This window comes from Indicator indicator, chromosome 13, assembly GCF_027791375.1.
Source record: "Indicator indicator isolate 239-I01 chromosome 13, UM_Iind_1.1, whole genome shotgun sequence".
NCBI lineage: Eukaryota > Metazoa > Chordata > Aves > Piciformes > Indicatoridae > Indicator > Indicator indicator.
Genome location: NC_072022.1, coordinates 26,995,347 through 27,016,780, shown reverse-complemented (window position 1 = coordinate 27,016,780; position 21,434 = coordinate 26,995,347). Strand labels below are relative to the sequence as shown.

Genomic DNA, 21,434 nt, shown 5'->3' with positions numbered 1-21,434 from the left:
CTTCCAAGCCAATGCACACTGTGATTCTGTGCTACTTGGGATACAGAGCAAGGGACAAAGCTTACCTGCTGATTAAAGGCTGAGTTCCCCCCTGGCATTGGCAAACCAGATGGAGCAACATGAAGTAAATCCAGACGTGAGCCTGGATTCAGGTTCTTATGAACCTGAAATGAAACTTACGAACTTCAATGAAAATTGGTGGAATAATTCCACACCAAGGCACTTGGGCAACAGAGTTACAGTCTACAAAGCAACAGCACAAAAGAGAAGTGATTCCTTTTCTAAACACACATGATAAATAGTCCCTGTAGCAAGACAATCCATGAGACCAGAAACACTTTTGGTCTAACTACTGCAGCAAAAGAAACTAAAAGACAAGTCTAGGCACAACTGCTTGAAAACATCCATCTGAGGAAATGCCCCAGGCCAAGAGGGACAGGGAGCTACCTGAGAGAGTCCAAGGGAGGGCTACAAGGATGAGGAAGGGACTGGAGCACTGCCCTGTGAGGAAAGGCTGAGAGCCCTGGGGCTGGTTAGTCTGGAGAGGAGAGGACTGAGAGGGGATCTGATCAATGTCTATCAATAAGCTGAGGTTCAAGAAGGAAAGGACAGGGACAGGCTCTGCTCACTTGTGCCCTGGGATAGGACAAGGGGCAATGGATGCAAACTCCAGCACAGGAGGTTCCACCTCCACATGAGGAGGAACTTCTTCACTGGGAGGGTCCCAGAGCACTGGAACAGGCTGCCCAGAGAGGTTGTGGAGTCTCCTTCTCTGGAGACTGTCAAGACCCCCTGGATGTGTTCCTGTGTGACCTGTGCTGGATTCTATGGGCCTGCTCTGGCAGGGGGGTTGGACTCAATGATCTTCAGAGGACCCTTCCAACCCCAACATCCTTTGACCTACTGTATTATTTTCCTCCTTCATCATTAAACAACTATTTCACTATCTATGCCTTCAGTTCCCATTTATATCACTTTCAGAAGGCCAGCAAAGAACATCAGCAAAGGTTCATTTCAATCAGCCCCTTTCTGTGGAATGGGAATGGGCTCTGGAAGAAAAAAAACAAGCAAACAAAGAAACAAACAAAAAGATTCTTTTTGGTATTCAGCTTATAGAGAGAGCTGGATGTGAAAAATTACAATTTGAGAAATTAAAACTGACACTTCCAATCAACACTGTTAAAGCACAGAAGTCATTTAAATACACCAAGAACTTCAGATTGACTTCAAAAGAAAGATTTTTGCATTGACAGGCTTCAAAACAACAGCTTGCCAGCAGGTGCTTCAGTACCCTGCAGCACTTGGTACTGCAGAGAGTGACAGCAGAACTCTTTGGTGTTTGGGGGCCACAACTCAAATATCACCTAAAAATATGGAAGTTGATTCATTTTCCAGATGTTCATTTTCCAGACTGCTGGATTACTCCTTGGGAAGCTCCCCAGCTCCAGATCTGGATTACAAAGCAACACCTCAGCAAGAACATTGCCTAAAGAAATGCTGCTCTGGAAAGACAGGGAGCTTGTCCAAACCCAGGCTGTCCTCTAGTAGCAGAGGAGAGAGGAGAGAAAAAGAGTAGAGAGAACACAGATACACAGACCCTGGAGGCACCAGAAGGGCAGAAGATGAGCAGCTGTGTTGCAGCAGAGAAAAGCTATAAGGCTGCCAGAGTACACAAGCATAGCCCAGGATGGAGACAAACACTAATGTTCCCAGACCCGTGGTCAAGAGGAGAAAAAGTGACAGCATGCTGAGAGCCAGATGGGATCCAAGCTCCTGACTCGTGCAGAGAGGGATGTGGATCCTTTCCCACACCCAATCCTTGGACTGAGCCTTCCCTGCACACAACCTGGCCTGCCCCCAGGCTCTGGACTTCTTGCACTGTGAGGATGGTGGGAAAGCAGCAGCCTTGCTTTGGAGGGGAGCTGTGTGCCACAGCAAAGTGATCTTTTAGTAGGGGGGATCCAGCCCTGGAAGAGGATGCCCAAGGGGTGGTAGAGATGCTAAAAATTCAGCTGGAGAACCTGCTCTAGCTGACTGCCTGAGTGTGGTGGGGTGGATGTGGTAGGGTAGATGTGGTGGGGTCCCTGGCAGCCTCCCCCATTCTGTGATTTTTATGGTCCCAAGAGCATAGTCCTGGTCCCAGCGCAGGACACCTCTGTGCAACCCCGAGAGACAGACAACTGCAGAGACAACAGCAGGAGAGCTTGAGGAAGTCTCACCAGGTCAGTGCTCAGGCAAACAACTGCAGCTCATCACAGAAGTCTTTTTTTAGAAGGTAATTACTCTCTTGACAACTCGGCCATTGCCAAGCAACGAGACCCAGCGAGCAGCCTGCTCTGCTCCACAGCCACACAACTGCAGCAGCCCAGGGAGGCCACCAAAAAGCACCCCCAGTTCTAACAACAGCAAAGCAAAGAGGCCTGCAGTGGCCCCAGGACAAGCTGGAAGAAGTGAGGAAGTACTCAAAGGTTAAGGCTGGTGGGAGTCAGTCTGGTGCTGCCTTCTGCCCAGCCACACTCTGCAGACAGTCAGGGCCTGGCAGAGCCACGCGGGTTCCCTGATAGCGAGGATGTGATGAGATGCAGAGGGCACTGCTGCAGCCAGCAGCTCTGCACCACAGAGCAGAGGCTTGGCCAGCCCTGGCAGCCAAGTCTCTGCTTCCCACAGCAGAGGTGCTGACAGACACAAGGACAGCACAAGCTTCTCCAGATGGTTCCATCACCCATTCCTCAGCCAGCACAGAGAGTCCACCCTCCTGCTTCCCCCATACCCACCTGGTTCTCACCCTTTAATGGACACAGGACCACTTCTGTGGTGGGCTGAAATTACCCCCCAAGGTAAAATTGCCAGACCAGCTCAGCTGGAAGCAAATGAAGCTGTATTCACCAACAAAACTATGATCTAAAATGAAATGCAATGAATATGTACAAAATATTTACAGTATTTACAATTTATAAACAGCACCAAAAAACCAAACAAAACCAGGGAGCTACTAATAGCTTCCCCACTCCCTGCTCCCTACCCCCCTGTACACCATAGAGAAGAGAAAAGAGCAGAGGGTTGATTGTTAGCACTTAGCCACAACACAGCAACGCAGCCAAGGTCAGCAAAAGCCAGCAGAAGCACCAGCCAGAGTGGAGGAAGTGAAAAGAGAGAGTTAGGCTACAAACTAACTTTTATGGAAGACACCTGTCCGATGGGATTGTTTAGAAATGACCATTGCTTTCCTTTTTCACACCCAATGGTGATTTATTTCATAGAATCAGTCAGGGTTGGAAGGGACCACAAGGATCATCCAGTTCCAACCCCCCTGCCATGGGCAGGGACACCTCACACTACATCAGGCTGGCCAGAGCCTCATCCAGCCTGGCCTTAAACACCTCCAGGGATGGGGCCCCATCCACCTCCCTGGACAACCCATTCCAGGCTCTCACCACTCTCATTTCCATTCTACTACTTCCTGTTCCAGACCAGTGGGAAATTATCAAGGTACAGCCTAAAACTACCACCGCTTCAAACCACAACTCCACACCTTTTCACCCTCCAAACCACTCAGTTCTCCAAAAAAAAAAAAAAAAAACCAAACCTGGCAAGAAAAAGAGCAGCAGCAGCAGCAGCAGCAGCAGCGGTGGCCTCCCTGCAGCATACAGCTGAGTCCATACAGCAGCGGCCGGTGCTGAGGGCAGGAGAGGATCTCGGAGCAGGGCAGCTGAACCGGGCTCCTGGCCAGGAGCCAGGCGGCTGCCAGGGCAGGGTGACCTGCCCAAGGATCAGATGAGAAGGGGGTGCAGCCAGGAGGCTGGGGGCATCACCCAGCAGCAGGCACAGAAGCAGGCGAGGCAGCGGGACAGGTAGGCTGATGGAACAAACTCCGAGTACTGCCAGGGAGGGAAAGGCTGCTCACAACCCAGGCAGTCACCTCCTTCAGACACCTCAGCATGCACAGCTTAGAAAGGGTCTGCCCTTCCACAAGGGTCTGGAGGTGCTGGAAGGTGTCCAGAGAAGGGCCATGGGGATGAGCAGAGGGCTGGAGCTGCTCTGCTATGGAGACAGACTGAGAGAGTTGGGGTTGTGCAGTCTGGAGAGGAGAAGGCTCCAAGGAGACCTGATTGTGGCATTCCAGTACCTGAAGGGGGCTACAAGAAAGCTGGGGAGGGATTTTTGAGGGTGTCAGGGAGTGATAGGACTGGGGGGAATGGAGCAAAACTAGAAGTGGGGAGATTCAGATTGGATGTGAGGAAGAAATTCTTCCCCATGAGGGTGGTGAGACACTGGCACAGGCTGCCCAGGGAGGTGGTGGAAGCCTCATCCCTGGAGGTTTTTGCAGCCAGGCTGGATGTGGCTGTGAGCAACCTGCTGTAGTGTGAGGTGTCCCTGCCCATGGCAGGAGGTTGGGACTGGATAATCCCTGAGGTCCCTTCCAACCCTGACAATTCTATGATGCTTAGGTACAAAAGCAAATCTAGATTTCTGTCTCTTAAAAATTTCATCTGCCCTCCAGGACCAGTTGACAGTAACAGAATCCTTCTCCTGAGCCAAGCAAAACATGAACATTCTGAAGGTGCTTAGAAATTCCAGACATACACCATGCCATACATTCCCCTAAATGTCCTAAATACATAGATTTCACCACCACAAACATTAAAATGATTTAACATGCCCAAATCACACTGCTATGGATTCTGGCTTTAACCCATGCCTGTTACCTGCAACATCAGTGGCAACAACAGCTTGAGAAGGTCATCATCAGTGGGTCTGATTTTTTCCAGAATGTCCAGTACCCATGTTAAATATTCATGTCTCTCCAGCATTCCTTCCTTAAAGGATTTAAAGAAGACAGCAGATATTAATGGTGAGTGATTACCAGTTTTATTTCATGTCAGTTTAGCTCAGCACAGAGCTCTCAGGACCCTCAGCTCTGGGGAGGCCACACCTCAAGTGTTGTGTCCAGGTTTGGGCACCTCAATCCAAGAGAGATGTGGAGGTGCTGGAGCCAGGGCAGAGGAGGGCAAGGAAACTGGGAAGGGCCTGGAGAATAAATCTGATGAAGACAGACTGAAGGAGCTGGGGATGGTTAGTGTGGAAAAGAGGAGGCTGAGGGCAGAGCTCATTGCTGTCTACAGTACCTGAAAGGACATTGCAGAGAGGCTGCTGCTGGTCTCTGCTCACAGCTAATTAGTGACAGAACAAGAGGGAATGGCCTCAAGCTGCCACTGGGTAGGCTTAGACTGGACATTACGAAGATGATTTTTTTTTTTTCCCCATCAAGAGTGGTCAGGCACTGGAATGTGCTGCCCAGGGAGGTGGTGGAGTCCCCAAGCCTGGCTGTGTTTGAAGGTGGTTTGGCTGTGGTACTTGGGGCTATGGTTTAGGGGCGAGCCTTGTAGAGTAGGGTTCTGGGTTGGACTTGGTGATCCTGAGGGTCTGTTCCAACCTGAATGTTTCTGTGACTCTGTGTGATTCAACCACCACTACACTTGCAGGAACAAGTCAGCACCATGGCAGCCCTGTGGACAGGGAAGCAATTTCATCACAGAATCACAGGTGTTAGAGGTTGGAAGGGACCTCCAGAGATCGAGTACAACCCCCCTGCCAGAGCAGGATCACCCAGGGTAGTCCAGAGAGGAGTGCATCCAGGTGGGTTTTGAAAGTCTCCAAAACAGGAGACTCCACAACCCCCCTGGGCAGCCTGCTCCAGGGCTCTGTCACCCTCACTGGAAAGAAGTTTCTCCTCATGTTGAGGTGAAACCTTCTCTGTTGAAGTTTGTATCCATTGTGCCCTGTCTTATTACTGTGCACCACCCAAAAGAGCTTGGCCCTATCCAGCACCAGTGATCTCTGCAGCTCAAACCCAGCAGGCTGCCTGCCTGACTGCTGACAGACAGACTCCCTCCCAGCAACCCTTCTGCTATTTCTGTCCTTGGGTGGAAAGATCCAGAGAGTTCTTCTGCGCTAGAGCCAGGTGGAACTGAGCAGTCAGGCCACCACTCCAGCACACCAAGCTTCATGTGCCACAGTGGCCTCAGCCTGACCCACTGAAAACACCCTTAAAAGTTGGGATAACATAGAACTGAGCACATGCTGCAGCTGCAATCAAGCACAGCAAGCAAACCAAACCTTTTCCAGCTGGCAGATCTTCACAGTGCATCAGCATTGACAATTCATGTGAGTCTTGTGACAAAAGCTACCTCTGCATTCTAAAAATGAACTTCCCAAGAATGGTAACCTCATAAAAAAACCCCAAAAAATAACTGAAGTCCATGAACTCATTGAAGCACTACCTGAAACATAAAAGGACAATTTTTCATTATATTCCCACTGCTTCAGGGCTTGTTCCATCTCTTGAGGCATCACTACAGAGCTGCTGCCTGGACTGGCAGTCAGGTGGTAGAACTCTGCAACCTTCACCAGCTGCTCTCGAAGGAATTTAGTTATAATCTGAGTCCATTCTACTAAATAAGTTGGCAGTTAGAACACTTCAGGTGATGAAGTCTCCTTTGGTGGCAAGAACTGAAACATACTGCCTGGGGTCACCAAAAAATCCTCCTCCCAAAGCTTAACCCAGAGGTCTATGAGGCAGTGCCACCATCAGCCTTAGAAGGGATCCTCTCAGGTGCCTCTCCTGTGCACTGCTCCCAAAGCACAGACACTGCCTGCTCAGTGTGACACACACAAAGACCTTATCACTGGTTCTCTTTTGCATTCAGTGGTGATTTATTTACATCCTACCACTTTTCTCCTCAATCTGGGGGAAATTTCCCTAGGCATCAGCCTAAAACAAGGTAACGTTCTGCCTGGGTCACCAAAAATCCTCCTCCCAAAGCACAGACACTGCCAAACAGAGTACAGAGCCTCCTAGGTCAGTGTGACACACACAAAGCACTGGCAAAAGGTAATATAGTGCCTGGGGTCATCAAAAGATCCTCCTCCCAAAGCTTAACCTAGAGGTGCATGAGGCAGTGCCACCATCAGCCTTAGAGGGCTCCTCAGGTGCCTCTCCTGTGCACTGCTCCCAGGGCACAGACACTGCCTGCTCAGTGTGACACACACAAAGCATTGGCACAAGGTATGCCTGGAGGGAATCCCCTGCCTCTTTCAGCAGACTGCAGCATTCACCCACAAAACAGCCTTGAAACAGAGACAAGAAACAACACCTCCTGACTTCCCTCCACCTGCACCTTTATTCCCCCCTTCCTTCCCCCTTCCAAACAGCCAGCATAGAACTCAGCAGGACTCTGCACAAGCAATGGGACAGAAAACTGTTTCTTTTTACAACCCCTCTGGAACAGTCAACTCCTCCAGATTTTTTTTCCACTCTGCTGAGAATGCAAAAGCTCAGGAGCACTTCCTTAGGTCAGAGTGACCAGCAGAGCAGAGGCCATAAGGAAAACTGATCCACCACCTAGACAACCCTGCTAAAAAATGATCACCTTTTCTCTCTCTTTAGTGCAACTTGGGGAAAATTACTGAATCAAGTACATTTGCTTGACCAAGTAAAGAAAGCTTTGGGAAAAGAGGGACTGTAAGGAAGGCATTAACAGTGCCTGGAGAAAAACCTCACCCAGAGCTGTGTGCCACCCAGCAATGTGCCCTGGTGGCCAAGAAGGCCAATGGGATCCTGGGGTGCATTAAGAGGAGTGTGTCCAACAGATCCAGGGAGGTTCTCCTCTCCCTCTACTCTGCCCTGGTGAGACCTCACCTGGAATATTGCATCCAGTTCTGGGCTCCCCAGTTCAAGAGGGACAGGGATCTGCTGGAGAGAGTTCAAGGGAGGGCTGCAAGGATGCTGAAGGGACTGGAGCACTGCCTGGGGAGGAGAGGCTGAGAGCCCTGGGGCTGGTTAGTCTGGAGAGGAGAAGGCTGAGAGGGGATCTGATCAATGTCTATCAATATCTGAGGGCTGGGGGTCAAGAGGGAGGGGACAGGCTCTGCTCAGCTGCACCCTGGGATAGGACAAGAGGCTATGGATAGAAACTGCAGCACAGGAGGTTCCACCTCCACATGAGGAGGAACTTCCTCACTGGGAGGGTCCCAGAGCACTGGAACAGGCTGCCCAGAGAGGTTGTGGAGTCTCCTTCTCTGGAGCCTTTCAAGCCCCATCTGGATGTGTTCCTGTGTGACCTGTGCTGGATTCTATGGTCCTGCAGGGGGGGTCAGACTTGATGATCTTTGGAGGTCCCCTCCAAGCCCTAGCACCCTGTGATCCTGTGATCAGCACGCTGCACACTTCAGAGGAGCACTCTCTTTTCTGAATACATAATGCAGTTGCTCTGACAACCTTCACCTGCTTACTGCCAGAGTCACAGGAACCACCACTCTCAAACAACTATTTTCACTGCTTGCTGCCCACCTCAGACTGCAGCTAGCATGTTCCTGCCTTTGCATCTGTAACTGGCAGCTCTGGCAGCACACCCAGGCTGCATGTGGAATGCTTCCCCAGCCAAACCCACTGACATTTCTGTGTGAAGCTAGAGAATTTTGGTGCTTCCATGGAGCAGTTTAACTGCATTGACTTCAAACAGTGGCTCACTTTTGGAAAAAAACCAATTCCCAATCCACTACTTCAAACTCATTTCATGTGGCAGCCTGGATGTGTTTCTGTGTGACCTGACCTAGATTGTATGGTCCTGCTCTGGCACGGGGGTTGGAGTTGATGATCTCCTTGGGTCCCTTCCAACCCCTAACATCCTGTGATCCTCTACTCTGCCTCACACCACCTGCTCATCCCCACCCAAGGAGCCTGCTTGGGCACCCACAACAACATGGACTAAGGGAGGTGACAAAACAGAGACACAGCCCCACACTCCCCCCAGGTGTCACCAGGAGCATCCTTCCCCTGCTCAGAGATGTTTGCAGACCTCTTGACGCAGCCCAAGGTAATCCAAACTGCAGAAACATTCCTGGAAGATGATCATCAGAACCCCTGGGAAAATGGAGAGCTATCAAGGTTTTCAGCAGAGGTTCAACTGAAAGAGAGAGAGAGAGCAGTGATTGTCCTCCTCTACTGGGCATTGGTGAAGCCACATCTTGAGTACTGGGCTCAGTTTTGGGTTCCTCACTTCAAGAGGGACATTGAGGTCCTGGAGCAGGTCCACGGAAGGGCAACACTGAGGGACCAGGTGCCTTTCAGCCTGGAGAAAGGAGGCTGTCAGGAGACCCTCCCACTCTCTACAGCTCCCTGAAAGGAGCCTGGACTAAGGTCTGTTCTCCCAAGGAGCAAGTGACAGAACAAGTGGAAATAGAGAGCTGTGCCAGGGGAGTTTTAGGTTAGACATTATAGAATCACAGAGTTGTCAGGGTTGGAAGGGACCTCAGGGATCAGCCAGTCCCAACCCCCCTGCCATGGGCAGGGACACCTCACACCACAGCAGGTTGCTCACAGCCACATCCAACCTGGCTGCAAAAACCTCCAGGGATGAGGCTTCCACCACCTCCCTGGGCAACCTCTGCCAGTCTCTCACCACCCTCATGGGGAAGAATTTCTTCCTAACATCCAATCTGAATCTCCCCATTTCTGGTTTTGCTCCATTCCCCCCCAGTCCTGTCACTCCCTGACACCCTCAAAAGTCCCTCACCAAGTGCTGGAGAGGGATGTAGACGAATGCTGACCCCTTCCTGGAATGCTCTTCAGTGGTCAGTGAGGAAAGCACTGACCCCTTCCCCTGTCTGGGGACTCCACAGAGTCAGTTTCCTGTTCTTAACCTGCTTATTTACTGTTGTCAGCACATTTCTAGACCTAGTTATTCTGAACAAAAAGCTTAACTAATGAAAGTGCAACGTTTAGGAAGGTGTCATCCTCACAGAATGTATCTAGTGTGTAAACTAAGAATCATTAGCTGTGTAAACAATGTGCTCTTGTGGCCAAGAAGGTCAATGCCATTCTGGGGTGGATTAGAAGGGCTGTGGTTAGTAGGTCCAGAGAGGTTCTCCTTCCCCTCTACTCTGATAAGGCTGCATCTGGAATATTGTGTTCAGTTTTGGGCCCCTCAGTTCAAGAAGGACCTCAGGGAACTGCTTGAAAGAGTCCAGTGCAGAGCCACAAAGATGCTGAAGGCAGTGGAACATCTCCCTTGTGAGAAGAGACTGAGGGAGCTGAGGGCTCCAGAGCTTGGAGAAAAGGAACCTGAGAGGTGACCTCATTCATGTTGATAAAAATGTGCAGGGGGAGTGCCCAGAGGCTGGGTGATGCCCAATGACAGCACAAGGGGCAGTGGTGGAAGCTGAGGCATAGGAAGTTCCATGGAAACAGGAGGAAAACATTTTTTTTTTTTCTGTGAGGGTGACAAGTCTGGTACAGGCTGCCCAGGGGGGTTGTGGAGTCTCCCTCTCTGGTGATATTCAAAACCCCCTGGATGTGTTCCTGTGGATCTGCTCTAAGTGCTCCTGCTCTGGCAGAGGGTTGGACTGGATGAGCTTTTGAGGTCCCTTCAAGCCCTAACAGTCTGTGATTCTGTAAACCACAAGAAATTGTAACTCTAGGCTTGAGAAAAGTTAAGAGGAGCCAACAGGTTTAGGCTGACTCTGAGCCAGTCTGTCTCATCAACCATATCAGACAGCCAGAGAGCATGCACAGAGAATTTGTTCAGCTAAAGGCCATTGGGAGGAAGAGGATGGATGCCCCAAATGACCACCAAGGGACCCCCCCCTCCCCCCCGCAGCAGCATATAATGAGCATGCAGGAGATTTACATATGTAATGAATTCCATGACCTAACAGGAATATGCTAATCACTTCTAAAAAGGATGATGATTATGTATGAGATGGAAGCAAATATTCTCTGAATTTTACTGGCTTTGGCACACTGAGGTGGAAGGATCCCCTATGTGTCCAGCACTGCAATAAAGAGATGCCTGCTTCCTAACACCTCCTTGGTCTTAGGGAGTTTTCTTGTCATATTCAGTAACAAAAGAAATCTCTCTAGCACTCAGCAAGGTTGCCACAGCAAATCTCCTGGTTTTGGTTTTTTTTTTTTGTCTCCTGGTGGTAAAGCAGCACCTATTCCTCACCAGCTGCATAGCAACAGACCAAAAACTGGTGAAACTTGTACCTTCTGTTGCTTTGATCCATTTATGCTCAAGAGTCTTGGAAGAAGAATTCTCTGTGTCAGTTTAATTTACACTCAGAATAACTCCCAGATGCTGCAAGGTTAGCTGCTTGTACACAGCACTTCAGGAAAGAAAGGCAGAGATAACAGTACCTTTGTCACTCTGTTCAAGCTGCCACCTTGGGTGAGTTCTAATGGCCACTTCACAATTCTCTTTACTCCTGTCCTTAGGAGCATGCAGTGTCCAGAAAGGTAGCAGGGAACTGCCTCTTCCAGTTACACGAAGGCTGCAACAAAGCAGCACAGAATTCTTCTCCTTTGCTGGAAACTCCAAGCAGAATGCAGCTAATGAGACCATTTCACAAAGATCAATACAAATTCAAATGTGAAGAAGATGCAAAAGGCTTGGAGTAAGCAGGCAGGTTCTTTTAAGAATGCATTGGCTTCCCAGCCAATTATCTCCCTGCCAGACACAAGAATTTCTGTTGCTTTGCTTGAGAAAAGCAGGATGAAGGCAGAGAATCTGCCTGTCAACAAGATAACCACAACTGAGCTGAAATACAGTTGTTCAAAGGAACTTCTTACCACCTAGATCAGAAGTGTCCCTTTGCCCAGGTACCCTCCTTGCAGAGAGGGAACACACTGCACAGCAACACCTGCCCCCAGCACAGCTCACAGGATGTCAGGGGTTGGAAGGGACCTTCAAAGATCATCAAGTCTGACCCCCCATGCCAGAGCAGGACCAGAGAATCCAGCACAGGTCACACAGGAACACATCCAGATGGATCTTGACAGTCTCCACAGAAGGAGACTCCACAACCTCTCTGGGCAGCCTGTTCCAGTGCTCTGGGACCCTCACAGTGAAGAAGTTCCTCCTCATGCTGAGGTGGAACCTCCTGTGCTGCAGTTTCTATCCACTGCCCCTTGTCCTATCCCAGGGTGCAACTGAGCAGAGCCTGTCCCTGTCCCCTCCCTCCTGACCCCCAGCCCTCAGCTATTGATAGATATTGATCAGATCCCCTCTCAGCCTTCTCCTCTCCAGACTCCAGTCCCTTCAGCATCCTTGTAGCCCTCCCTTCGACTCTCTCCAGCAGATCCCTGTCCCTCTTGAACTGGGGAGCCCAAAACTGGATGCAATATTCCAGGTGAGGTCTCACCAGGGCAGAGTAGAGGGGGAGGAAAACCTCCACATCCAGCACATTCACAAGCACTGCTCCATTCTTACAGCCCAGTTCAGTACAATCCCGTCCCCAAGACACAGAGGCAGGAGCATTTTGGTATCTTTTTGGCTAAGAGAGTCAGTGGTTTACTTCCTGCTAAATCCATGAACCAGTTGTGAATGGCACTCTGAGACTGAGCAGTAACCAGCCAGTAGTTGTCTTTGGCATTTACTTGTGGTTTCTTCCTTCCTGTGTCCTGGGAAGTGTTGAGCTTGAGCTTTTCTGCCAGTATGCTGCTGAAGTAAGAACCACCCTGGTGCGGGGAAAAAAAAGGCAAAACATCTGAGAACCCTGTAAGGAGCTACCATACATAAAGCACAAAGGGCCTGAAGAGGTTCAGTCATCACTCCAGTCCAGGTTAGCAGTCTGGTAAGGTTTCACTTAATTCCCTGCAGCCAGGAGATGATGCTAAGCACCCAAGCACCCTTTGGCATGGCCACTGTAGAAGGTCAGAAAGGCAACCAGGCCCCCTCCAGCTGCCACTCAGGATGGGTCACTGGGAACACAGACAATAGCCCTCCCATACACACCAAAGAGCCTGGCCCCCTCCACTTGACACCCACCCCTCAGCTATTGATAGGCATTGATCAGATCCCCTCTCAGTCTTCTCTTCTCCACACTAAACAGCCCCAGGGCTCTCAGTCTCTCTTCACAGGGAGATGCTCAAGTCCCCTAAGCATCCTCATAGCCTCCACTGGACTCTCTCCAGCAGGTCTCTGTCTCTCTTGAACTGAGGAGCCCATAACTGGACACAGTACTCCAGGTGTGGTCTCAGCAGGACAGAGCAGAGGGGGAGCAGAACCTCCCTAGCCCTGCTGGCCACACTTTTCTTGATGCACCCCAGGATTGGCTCTCTTGGTCACAAGGGCACAGTCCAATAAGGTAGAGATTTTAGAAGTCAAACAGCAGAAAAATCTCTTTGTCTGAAAACATTTTTATAAGTTTCTGGCTAAAATCCTTCTTCAAAGCCATTTCTTCCCACTTTCCTAACATAAAATAAAATAAAAATTAAAAATAAATTAAAATAAAATAAATTAAAATAAAAATAAAATTAAAAACAAAAAATAAACATAAAATAAAAATTAAAAAATTTAAAAGTAAAAATAAAAATAAAATATAAAATAGTACATGAATCTGGACAGCTCCCTCAAAGAAAAAGAGGCTGGATTTTGTTTTTCTTCTAAAGAGCTGTTAGTTTCAATTGGGAGGATAGTGACTAACATTTTAGTGCTTTCTATGGCTCTCTTTGTATCCCACACTTCTTTGACTCTCTAAGAAACAAACAAAAAAACCCCAAAACCACAGGACAGCTAAACTAAAATTCACTAAACAATCCCAGAATATATTTCCAAAAGATCTGGACCACAGTGACCACTTCTCCCAGTCTGATGGATCAAGGAGGAGACCAAAGCAAGCTAGAGGTGTGCAAACAGCAGGGACTTCCAGGGAAGGACTCCCAAATATCCTTGTAAGTGAAGCAAAGAAAAGAACAGGAGCACAAACTGAGAGCTCTTCTACAATGAAGTCTTAGTTATCTTTGGCTCTTGGAGGAAGACTGAAGGCAGGAGGCAGCAGAAACACAGCTCAGCGTTCTTACATTGATTCTGGAATTAACCTCGATACCAAAGCTTCCAACCAGACAACAAAGCATCAAGAACCACTGGAGCCTGGTTCTGGTTCCAAGCAGGGAGCCTGGGACTGAGAAGGCTTGGCCTACCTTGGAGGCATTGATGACAACGTTCCTGGCAGATCCACGCTCATCCCCGGAGAAGGCAGGCTGAGTACTGAAGCCTTGCTTTACATTCACTGCAGGGAGCTCATCCTGCAAAGAGTGTTTCAAGGGCACATAATGAAAGGGCAGTTGAAGAGGTCTCACCATTCTAAGATGCAAACTGATCTGTTTTGCCCAAGTATCTCGCACTTGTGAGGGTTTTAAGACTGTCTTTTTAATTTCTCATGGAATCACAGAATCAATAAGCTTGGAAAAGACCTCAAGGATCAAAGCCCAACCTGTCACCCAAGACGTCATGACTACTAAACCATGGCACCAAGTGCCATGTCCAATCCCCCTCTTGAACACCTCCAGGGATGGTGACTCCACCACCTCCCTGGGCAGCACATTCCAATGGCCAACCACTCTCTCTGTGAAGAACTTTCTCCTCACCTCCAGCCTAAACCTCCCCTGGCACAGCTTGAGACTGTGTCCTCTTGTTCTGGTGCTGGTTGCCTGGGAGAAGAGACCAATCCCCTCCTGGCTACAACCTCCCTTCAGGTCATTGTAGACAGCAAGGAGGTCTCCCCTGAGCCTCCTCTTCTGCAGGCTAAACAGTCCCAGCTCCTTCAGCCTCTCTCTCTTCACAAAGTTCAAGCAGAGAAAGTGAAAGAATGGAAATAAGTCACTATTGGGTGTAAGAAAGCCAAATAATTATTATTCTAAACACTTCCACTGGAGAGATAGAAATGTTTAAGAATCTCTACTCAAAACAAGGTTGGGGAGTTAGGCAGTCTCAGCTTGCTGGGCTTCTGTCTGGCTGCTGTTTCTTCTTTTCTGGCTGAAAATAACACACTGACTTTGACAAGCTCAGTCTAACAGCCTCTCTGCCTTCTGCCAGGGGAGCCTGGGGGGATTCCTTCTGGTTTGGGGGGGAGGCCCCTTGGGGGAAGCAAAGGGGGCTTGGTTGTGCTTTTCTGTCGATTGTACATATTTGTGAATGTAGTGAATAGTGTCTATTTGTACATGTTCATTGCATTTCATCAGAGATTGTGGTTTTAATACAGCTTTCATTTGCTTCCAGACTGAGCTAGCCTGGTCACTGTCGTTGGGGGCAGGGGGATTTCAGCTCTCACACTGTTACAACACTCTGCACTCACCTGGCACCCTCAAAGCACTTTGAACATCCACAGGATGTCAAGGGAACGTGATGCCACCCCTCCCCTCCCCATGACAGGCTTCAACGATCAGTTTGGGGCAAGGTGTCTCCCCAAAAGCAGTCCCCCAGAAGCTTCCACTCAGTTTCTTCTCTTAAGCTTTTCAGTATTTTCACAAAGTTTGGGAGGAACACAGCAAGACAAGTGATGGATTTAGAAGGAATCCAAGCTTTCTGGGGTTTATGAAGTTGGCAAGCCTCCTGTGGATTTTAAATGAAATCAACAAGAAGGGCTGGAACACTCCTCCACCCACACTACACCCCAGACAGCCTGGAGAACACAAATAACAGCAGGGATGAAAGCGATCCCAGAGATGATCAGCAAATAAAAGAAAGGTAAATGCCAAACAGATGGAGATGCACGTTACTGTCAGTGCCATTTCCAGGGCTGATCCCAGTTCTGTTAGCTTTAAACTCCTGCCTTGGAGTTTAAGACATCCTTATGCTGAAAACAACCAAGGAGTGCCTGCTGTCTAGCAGGACTGCGAGCAGGAGAGGCGCAAGGGCTGACACCACAACACGTCGGTGCCGTGGCTCTGTCTGGCTCATTATGAGCTCAGATTTCTCCCTGCCTTCAGCAGCAGTTCAGGGATTTTCAACACAGAACAGCACAGCCTGATTGCATAACCACACAGCAGTGAGAAATGAAGAGGTGTCACCTGTGAGCCCCACACGCAAAATGAAATGGGGGTTCACAGCAGCCCTCCTTAACGTCTCACCCACGCCAGCTCCACAGAGATTCATAGAATGGTTTGGGTTGAAAGGGACCATAAAGATCATCTAGTTCCAACTCCCCTGCCATGGGCATGGATATCTTCCACTAGAACAGGTTGCTCAAGGCCTCATTCAACCTAGCTCTGAACACCTCCAAGAAAAAGGGGCATCCACAACCACCCTGGGCAACCTGTTCCAGTGTCTTGCTACCCTCACTGTAAGGACTTTCTACCTAATATCCAGCCTAAATCTGCCCTCCTCAAGCTTAAAGACATTCCCCTCTCATCCTATCATTACAAGCCCTTGTAAAAGGTCTCTTCCTGGCTTTCTTGAAGGCCCCCTTCAAGTACTGGAAGGCCGCTCTTAAGGTCTCCCCAGAGCCTTCTTTTCTCCAGGCTGAACAGCCCCAACTCTCTCAGCCTGCCCCCCATAGGGGAGGTTTCTCCAGTCCTCTGATCACCTCCATGGCCCTCCCCTGGACCTCCTTTGGCAGCTAAGGCTTCCTCTTGAAGTGCCCTTAGAAACCATTTGATAAACTTCTGTTCTTCCTAGACTTTTTTAATCTCCTGAGTTCAGAGTAGGTATCAAGTAACAGCACAGTGAAACTTTTCAGAGATTTAACTTCTGTGCTTATTTGCCAGAAGTCAGGTTATCTTTGCCTCAAGTCAGGTTATCTTTGCCTCCACATTGTGACTTAGTAATTCCACTCCCTTACAGTTCTTTGCTTGCATTGGAAAAATGACTAACAGCTCAGGGTCAGTGTCTAAGAGCAGAGTGTCCCCTAGCAGAGGGAACACCAGCACAGGGCAGCTGTACAATATGGAATGGACATGGGGTAGGTCTGCTTCTCTTGGTGGTTTGCAAGCCCTCTGGAGCTGTACAATATGGAATGGACACGGGGTAGGTCTGCTTCTCTTGGTGGTTTGCAAGCCCTCTGGAGCTGTACAATATGGAATGGACACGGGGTAGGTCTGCTTCTCTTGGTGGTTTGCAAGCCCTCTGGAGCACCACAGGCTGCTGTCACTAAATGATGTACTCAGCCCGCACCACGCTGCATCCCTCAGGCTCCCACGGGGATGTCAGCTTCCTCTCCAAATGTCAGCCAGGGTCCCAGGTGAGCCCAGTTCAGCCTTGAAACCTTTCTGCAGTTTTAAATAGCCAAATGAACATTGAGGCCCAAGCTGTATTTCAGGCAACGTTAATTGTTTCATGTGGGAGGCTCAAGACTCATGGATGTGCCTGCAGCACTCTGTCTGTGAGCACAACCTGTACTGAGGGATTTCAGAGAGAGAGGCAGGCCAGTAAGCCCAGGCCAGTGTTTACAGGGGCTGAACAACATCAGCTCTGCAAGAGGGTGGACCACAGCTGAAGCCTCCAAACTCTTCTTCACCCCACCACAGCTTGACTTTGCACAGCATGGCCAGAGCAGGCCAGCTTCACCCAGCCAGCTGCAGTCAGGGCTCTCCAACTAGACCAAGAACAAACGAACCAGCTGCTAGGATCAAGCATCAAGATGTTTTTTGTTGGGTGGCCTGGACTGTATCACTCCATATTAACTTGCTTTGAATGAACAGGAACAAGCTCCTTCAACTTAAGTGTTCTGCTTCCTATCAATACCATTGCACTTGCTTACTGCAGCAGCAAGAGAAAAGGAGAAAGCAAATGATGCACAAAGGTTTCGGCGCTGGCCAGTTGACTCTGACATCTGAATTGGGCAAAGAGACAGCATACAGAGCTCTACCAGCACTGACAATCAAAACCAAGACATATTTATTTGAAAGGCATTCTCTTCCTCCCTGACCTCAAAATCTTCCTTCAGAAGAGAAATTTAAAATAAGTCCATGCTAAACTCATGAAATCAAAGGGATCTTTTTAACCAGCCATTACTTTTAGATCCTCTCACATCCTTCATCTTTTGCTCCATGTCTCTTTTCTACAACAGGGCATCTACTTCCAGCAGTGTGGGACAACCACAGCATTAGCCTGGAGACCTAAACCTGCTGCAGGAAGATCCAGGACCTCTATATATGGTGCAGCTGCTGCAGAAGAAACCTTCCACTCGTGGTCACCTTCCACTACTGAATGTTTGGCTTGGTTTGGACAACAAGATCAAAACATAACTCCCTAGAAGAGACAGCACAAAGCACTGTGCTAGTGACAGATAACTAAACAACTTACATTTCATGATGAAGAGGAGCAACAGTACTTAGAGGAGCATCACACACTGCAAACCAACAGCTCAGAAGTCACAAGGACGAGCCAACAGCCAGCCACAGGCAGCAGCAAATTTCACCCAAGACTAAGAAGACAATGCACTGTTAGGCACCAGGGCCCAGAAAGGCTCCCAAAATGGGGTAATCGTGGAGAGGCCTCTCTGGTGGAAGTTTCAACCACTTTACTCACCCTATGAGTGAGGAGGGAGCCTGGGCTGCTGGTGAGGTAGATGCTGGAGTATTGAGCCTTGGAAGGGTCAAACTCAGTGCACTATGTGTGAAGAAGGCAATGGAATTCCTTCTGTCTATGTAAAGTGATGTCGATTGTGCCTTGAAACTGAATTCAACTAAGTTGAAAGCATTGCTGATGAGTACAGTCATCAGAATCTGGCCCACACTAAGTGGTGATGTCTTTGGTTGTAATAAACACAATCTGCATTGTATTTCACCCACTTTAGGGAGACCATAACAATTTAGCACACAGGAAGTGTTAGAAAGGAGTTGATTCTAGCACCTGCCCTCAGCTGCTCGTGCCAGGGCAGGGTTTCCAAACCTTGCTTCTGCTCTACACTCAGCAGCAGGTGTTGGTAATAACACAGGGAAGATGTGTGCAAAGGAAAGATGTGTTCAATGTTCAAAGGAAAGACACCACAGAAAGAGAAGGAAAGCTAACTCCTTCTGGTGTTTCCCAGAGCAGTAGCAGGTGTTAAAAACAACCCCAGAGGGCAGCTGCATTCAGGCACAAGCCATGTGCTGTGCCACGTGAAGGCTTCTCTTCCACCACCCCCATTTATGCAGGGAGCACTGCACATGCCCTCCGGGCTAAGCCTTACTGCCAGCTTTTCTCAAGGGACCTTGCTAAGGATGGAGATTTCCACCTGATGCTCAGGTGATGGGCTCTGGAGCATGAGAGCCCAGGGTCCCTGGTGGTGCTAGGTCTGGGGAGAGCCTACAACAGAGGGAATTTAGAAAGGCACAAGGCAGCAGCTGGCAAGATCAGCATCTCCAGGCAGCCCATTCCTACTTCTGCTAGGATCTACAACTCCACATTTGTCTCCTTTTCCAAACAACAGCCAGACTTCACCAGCCCACAGAGTGGAAGGACACAGACTGTGACCTGTAAGGGCCCCATGCAGCACACACCATCACTACCTGCACACACATGGAAGGAAGACCTTTTCCATGCCTCATTCCAATCAATCACCTTATGACAAATAACACCAAGACTGTTGCAATCATTTTCTACTCATGCAGCCAGGAAACATAAACATGAACCACCTGGGCAATGGCCACTTCTGTTCTTATTGAAGCTGCCTGCACACTTAGGAATGTGTCCACAAGAATCAATCCAGAATCAATCCACCACCCAACTGAAAATATTCCACAGTCCAGAGCTGAAAATTCCCCTCCATGCAGTACCACAGCTGAGCTGAGATGCAGTTCTGCAAGCCTGGTCATGGTCACACATAAACACACCTTAGGGAGGCTTCCTAGCTACCAAAATCAGCAAAGTTTGTCAGCACGATGTGTAGCAGCATAAGGGTGGCAAGACAGAAAGATCATAGGGGCCAAAAAAGTGAGGTCCATCTCAAAAGATCAGTAACAGACTTGAACCCACATCCTGTACTGTGTGTTGCCCAAGCCCCTCTCAACCAGCACTGACCAACAGCCCCTCTGATGAGGGCTTGTTAGACTACAGGAAACAGATGATAACCTCTTACACAGCTAAGTTAGTCTCCCTTAGCTAGTCTCCCTTCTGAAAGCCTCACAGGAAGACAGCGAAGCACAAAGAACGCTGCATGGCTGCCCTGCTGCACTCACTCTGTTTAACTGGAGCTCATTCTCTAGATACAACAGACTGATGACTTCTACATGCATCAAATTCAGGAGGACAGAAGACATCCAGGAGCACCAGAAGGACACCCCAGGCAAACCACACAAGAGGCAGGGGTGTCTGTACAAACCACAACCCAGCACACAAGGCAAAGCTCAGAGTGACCCCTTGACTTTGCTAGGGGACATCCCAGTCACAAAACCCAACCAAGGGCTTCTTCCACCTGCCTCTTGAAGGCCAGAGGTCCAGAAACAAGGCTAGGTAGATGGGCCAGGGAGAGCCTACAACCAGCCCCATGCTTTGCTGGACATGGCAGCCAGCCATGTCACAGCATCCATCTGAACTTGGGCTTGGCCCCAACACCAACAAACAGCAAGTCGGGGTAGGGGCTGGGGTAGGGACAACACAGCCTGACGCAAGCTACTGCCCTCCTCACTTCACCTTGGGTTTGCAGACACAGTTCCCCACCTCCAAAAGCCTCCAGCCCTTCCATTCCTCCAACCACGGGTCCCTGCTGTAGGATCAGGAGGAGGGTTGGCAGCTCAGCAGAACCACACTCGCCCCAGCTGGCAGCACCTTTCGCCCTCCGGGCAGCCCGTGCCCCTCATGTGCCAAGGATACCCCTCAAGGCAGGCAGCTGTAACCATCGGGAGCCAGGGACGTCCCTCACAGACCCCTGCCTCCCATGAGCTGGGGGTGCCACTCATGAGCTGGGGATACCCCGCAGAGGTCCGTGCCTCTCGCAGGCCCCTGTTCCCCGTACCCCCCGTTACGGGCCCGCGCCCCTCCCGTCCGCAGGACGAGCCCCGGTGCCGGCCGGGCCGCGGGCAGGACACCGAGGCCGCGGTGCGGGGGGAGCGGGACCGGCGTCCCCCGGCTCGCCGCAGAAAATGCAAGTCAGCGGGCGGTTCCGCTCAAAAGTTTCGGGGGAAGGTAGCGGGCCGGGGGCGGCGGCTGGCCGCGGGCGGGGGAGCGGGGGCGGTCTCACCTCCTTCTGCCGCGGGTCCTGAGGGCAGACGTCGGGCGGCCCCAGGCGCGGCCGCTTGAGCGGGCGGTGCTCATAGCTGAGCAGCCCGAAAGCGGCCATGATCGCTCATGTTCGCCGGAGCGGGCTCCGGGCGCCAGGGAGCAGCACTCAACACCTCACCCCTGCCGCGCCGGAGGCGGGTTAAGCGCCGTGGAGGCGGCCTGGCCCCGCCCACCCGCTCCCTCCCGCCGCAGGTGCGGCAGGAACCCCCGGAGCCCACCCGAGGTGGCGAGGAGGGACCGGGGGCGTGGACGGGGCAGCCCCGAGGGAGCGCGGCGCTGGGTAGGGCTCCCCCAGGGCCGCTTTCCGCCGCGGGGACCGTGCCGTCGCCTCTTCCCATCGCTGGTAGCGTCCATCGCAGCCGATAGATCATTCGCTCAGGAGAGTAACTGCCCGCTGCGGAGCAGGCAAGGCCGCCCATCATCCCCCGGCCGAGCCGCCCGCGCCGTGGCTGC

General features: G+C 50.4%; 1 protein-coding gene across 1 annotated transcript in view; it reads right to left on the bottom strand.

Annotated features, from left to right (window-relative positions):
• Positions 1-21,039, bottom strand: part of MED12L (mediator complex subunit 12L) — a 124,702-nt gene extending 103,663 nt beyond the window's left edge. The window contains 10 exon segments of the mRNA XM_054385766.1: positions 66-245; positions 3,638-3,723; positions 3,726-3,824; positions 3,827-3,878; positions 4,707-4,817; positions 5,803-5,811; positions 6,289-6,452; positions 12,304-12,517; positions 13,982-14,086; positions 20,941-21,039. Of these exon segments, the coding sequence (XP_054241741.1) occupies positions 66-245; positions 3,638-3,723; positions 3,726-3,824; positions 3,827-3,878; positions 4,707-4,817; positions 5,803-5,811; positions 6,289-6,452; positions 12,304-12,517; positions 13,982-14,086; positions 20,941-21,039 (1,119 nt within the window).
• Positions 21,040-21,434: the final 395 nt, after the last annotated feature.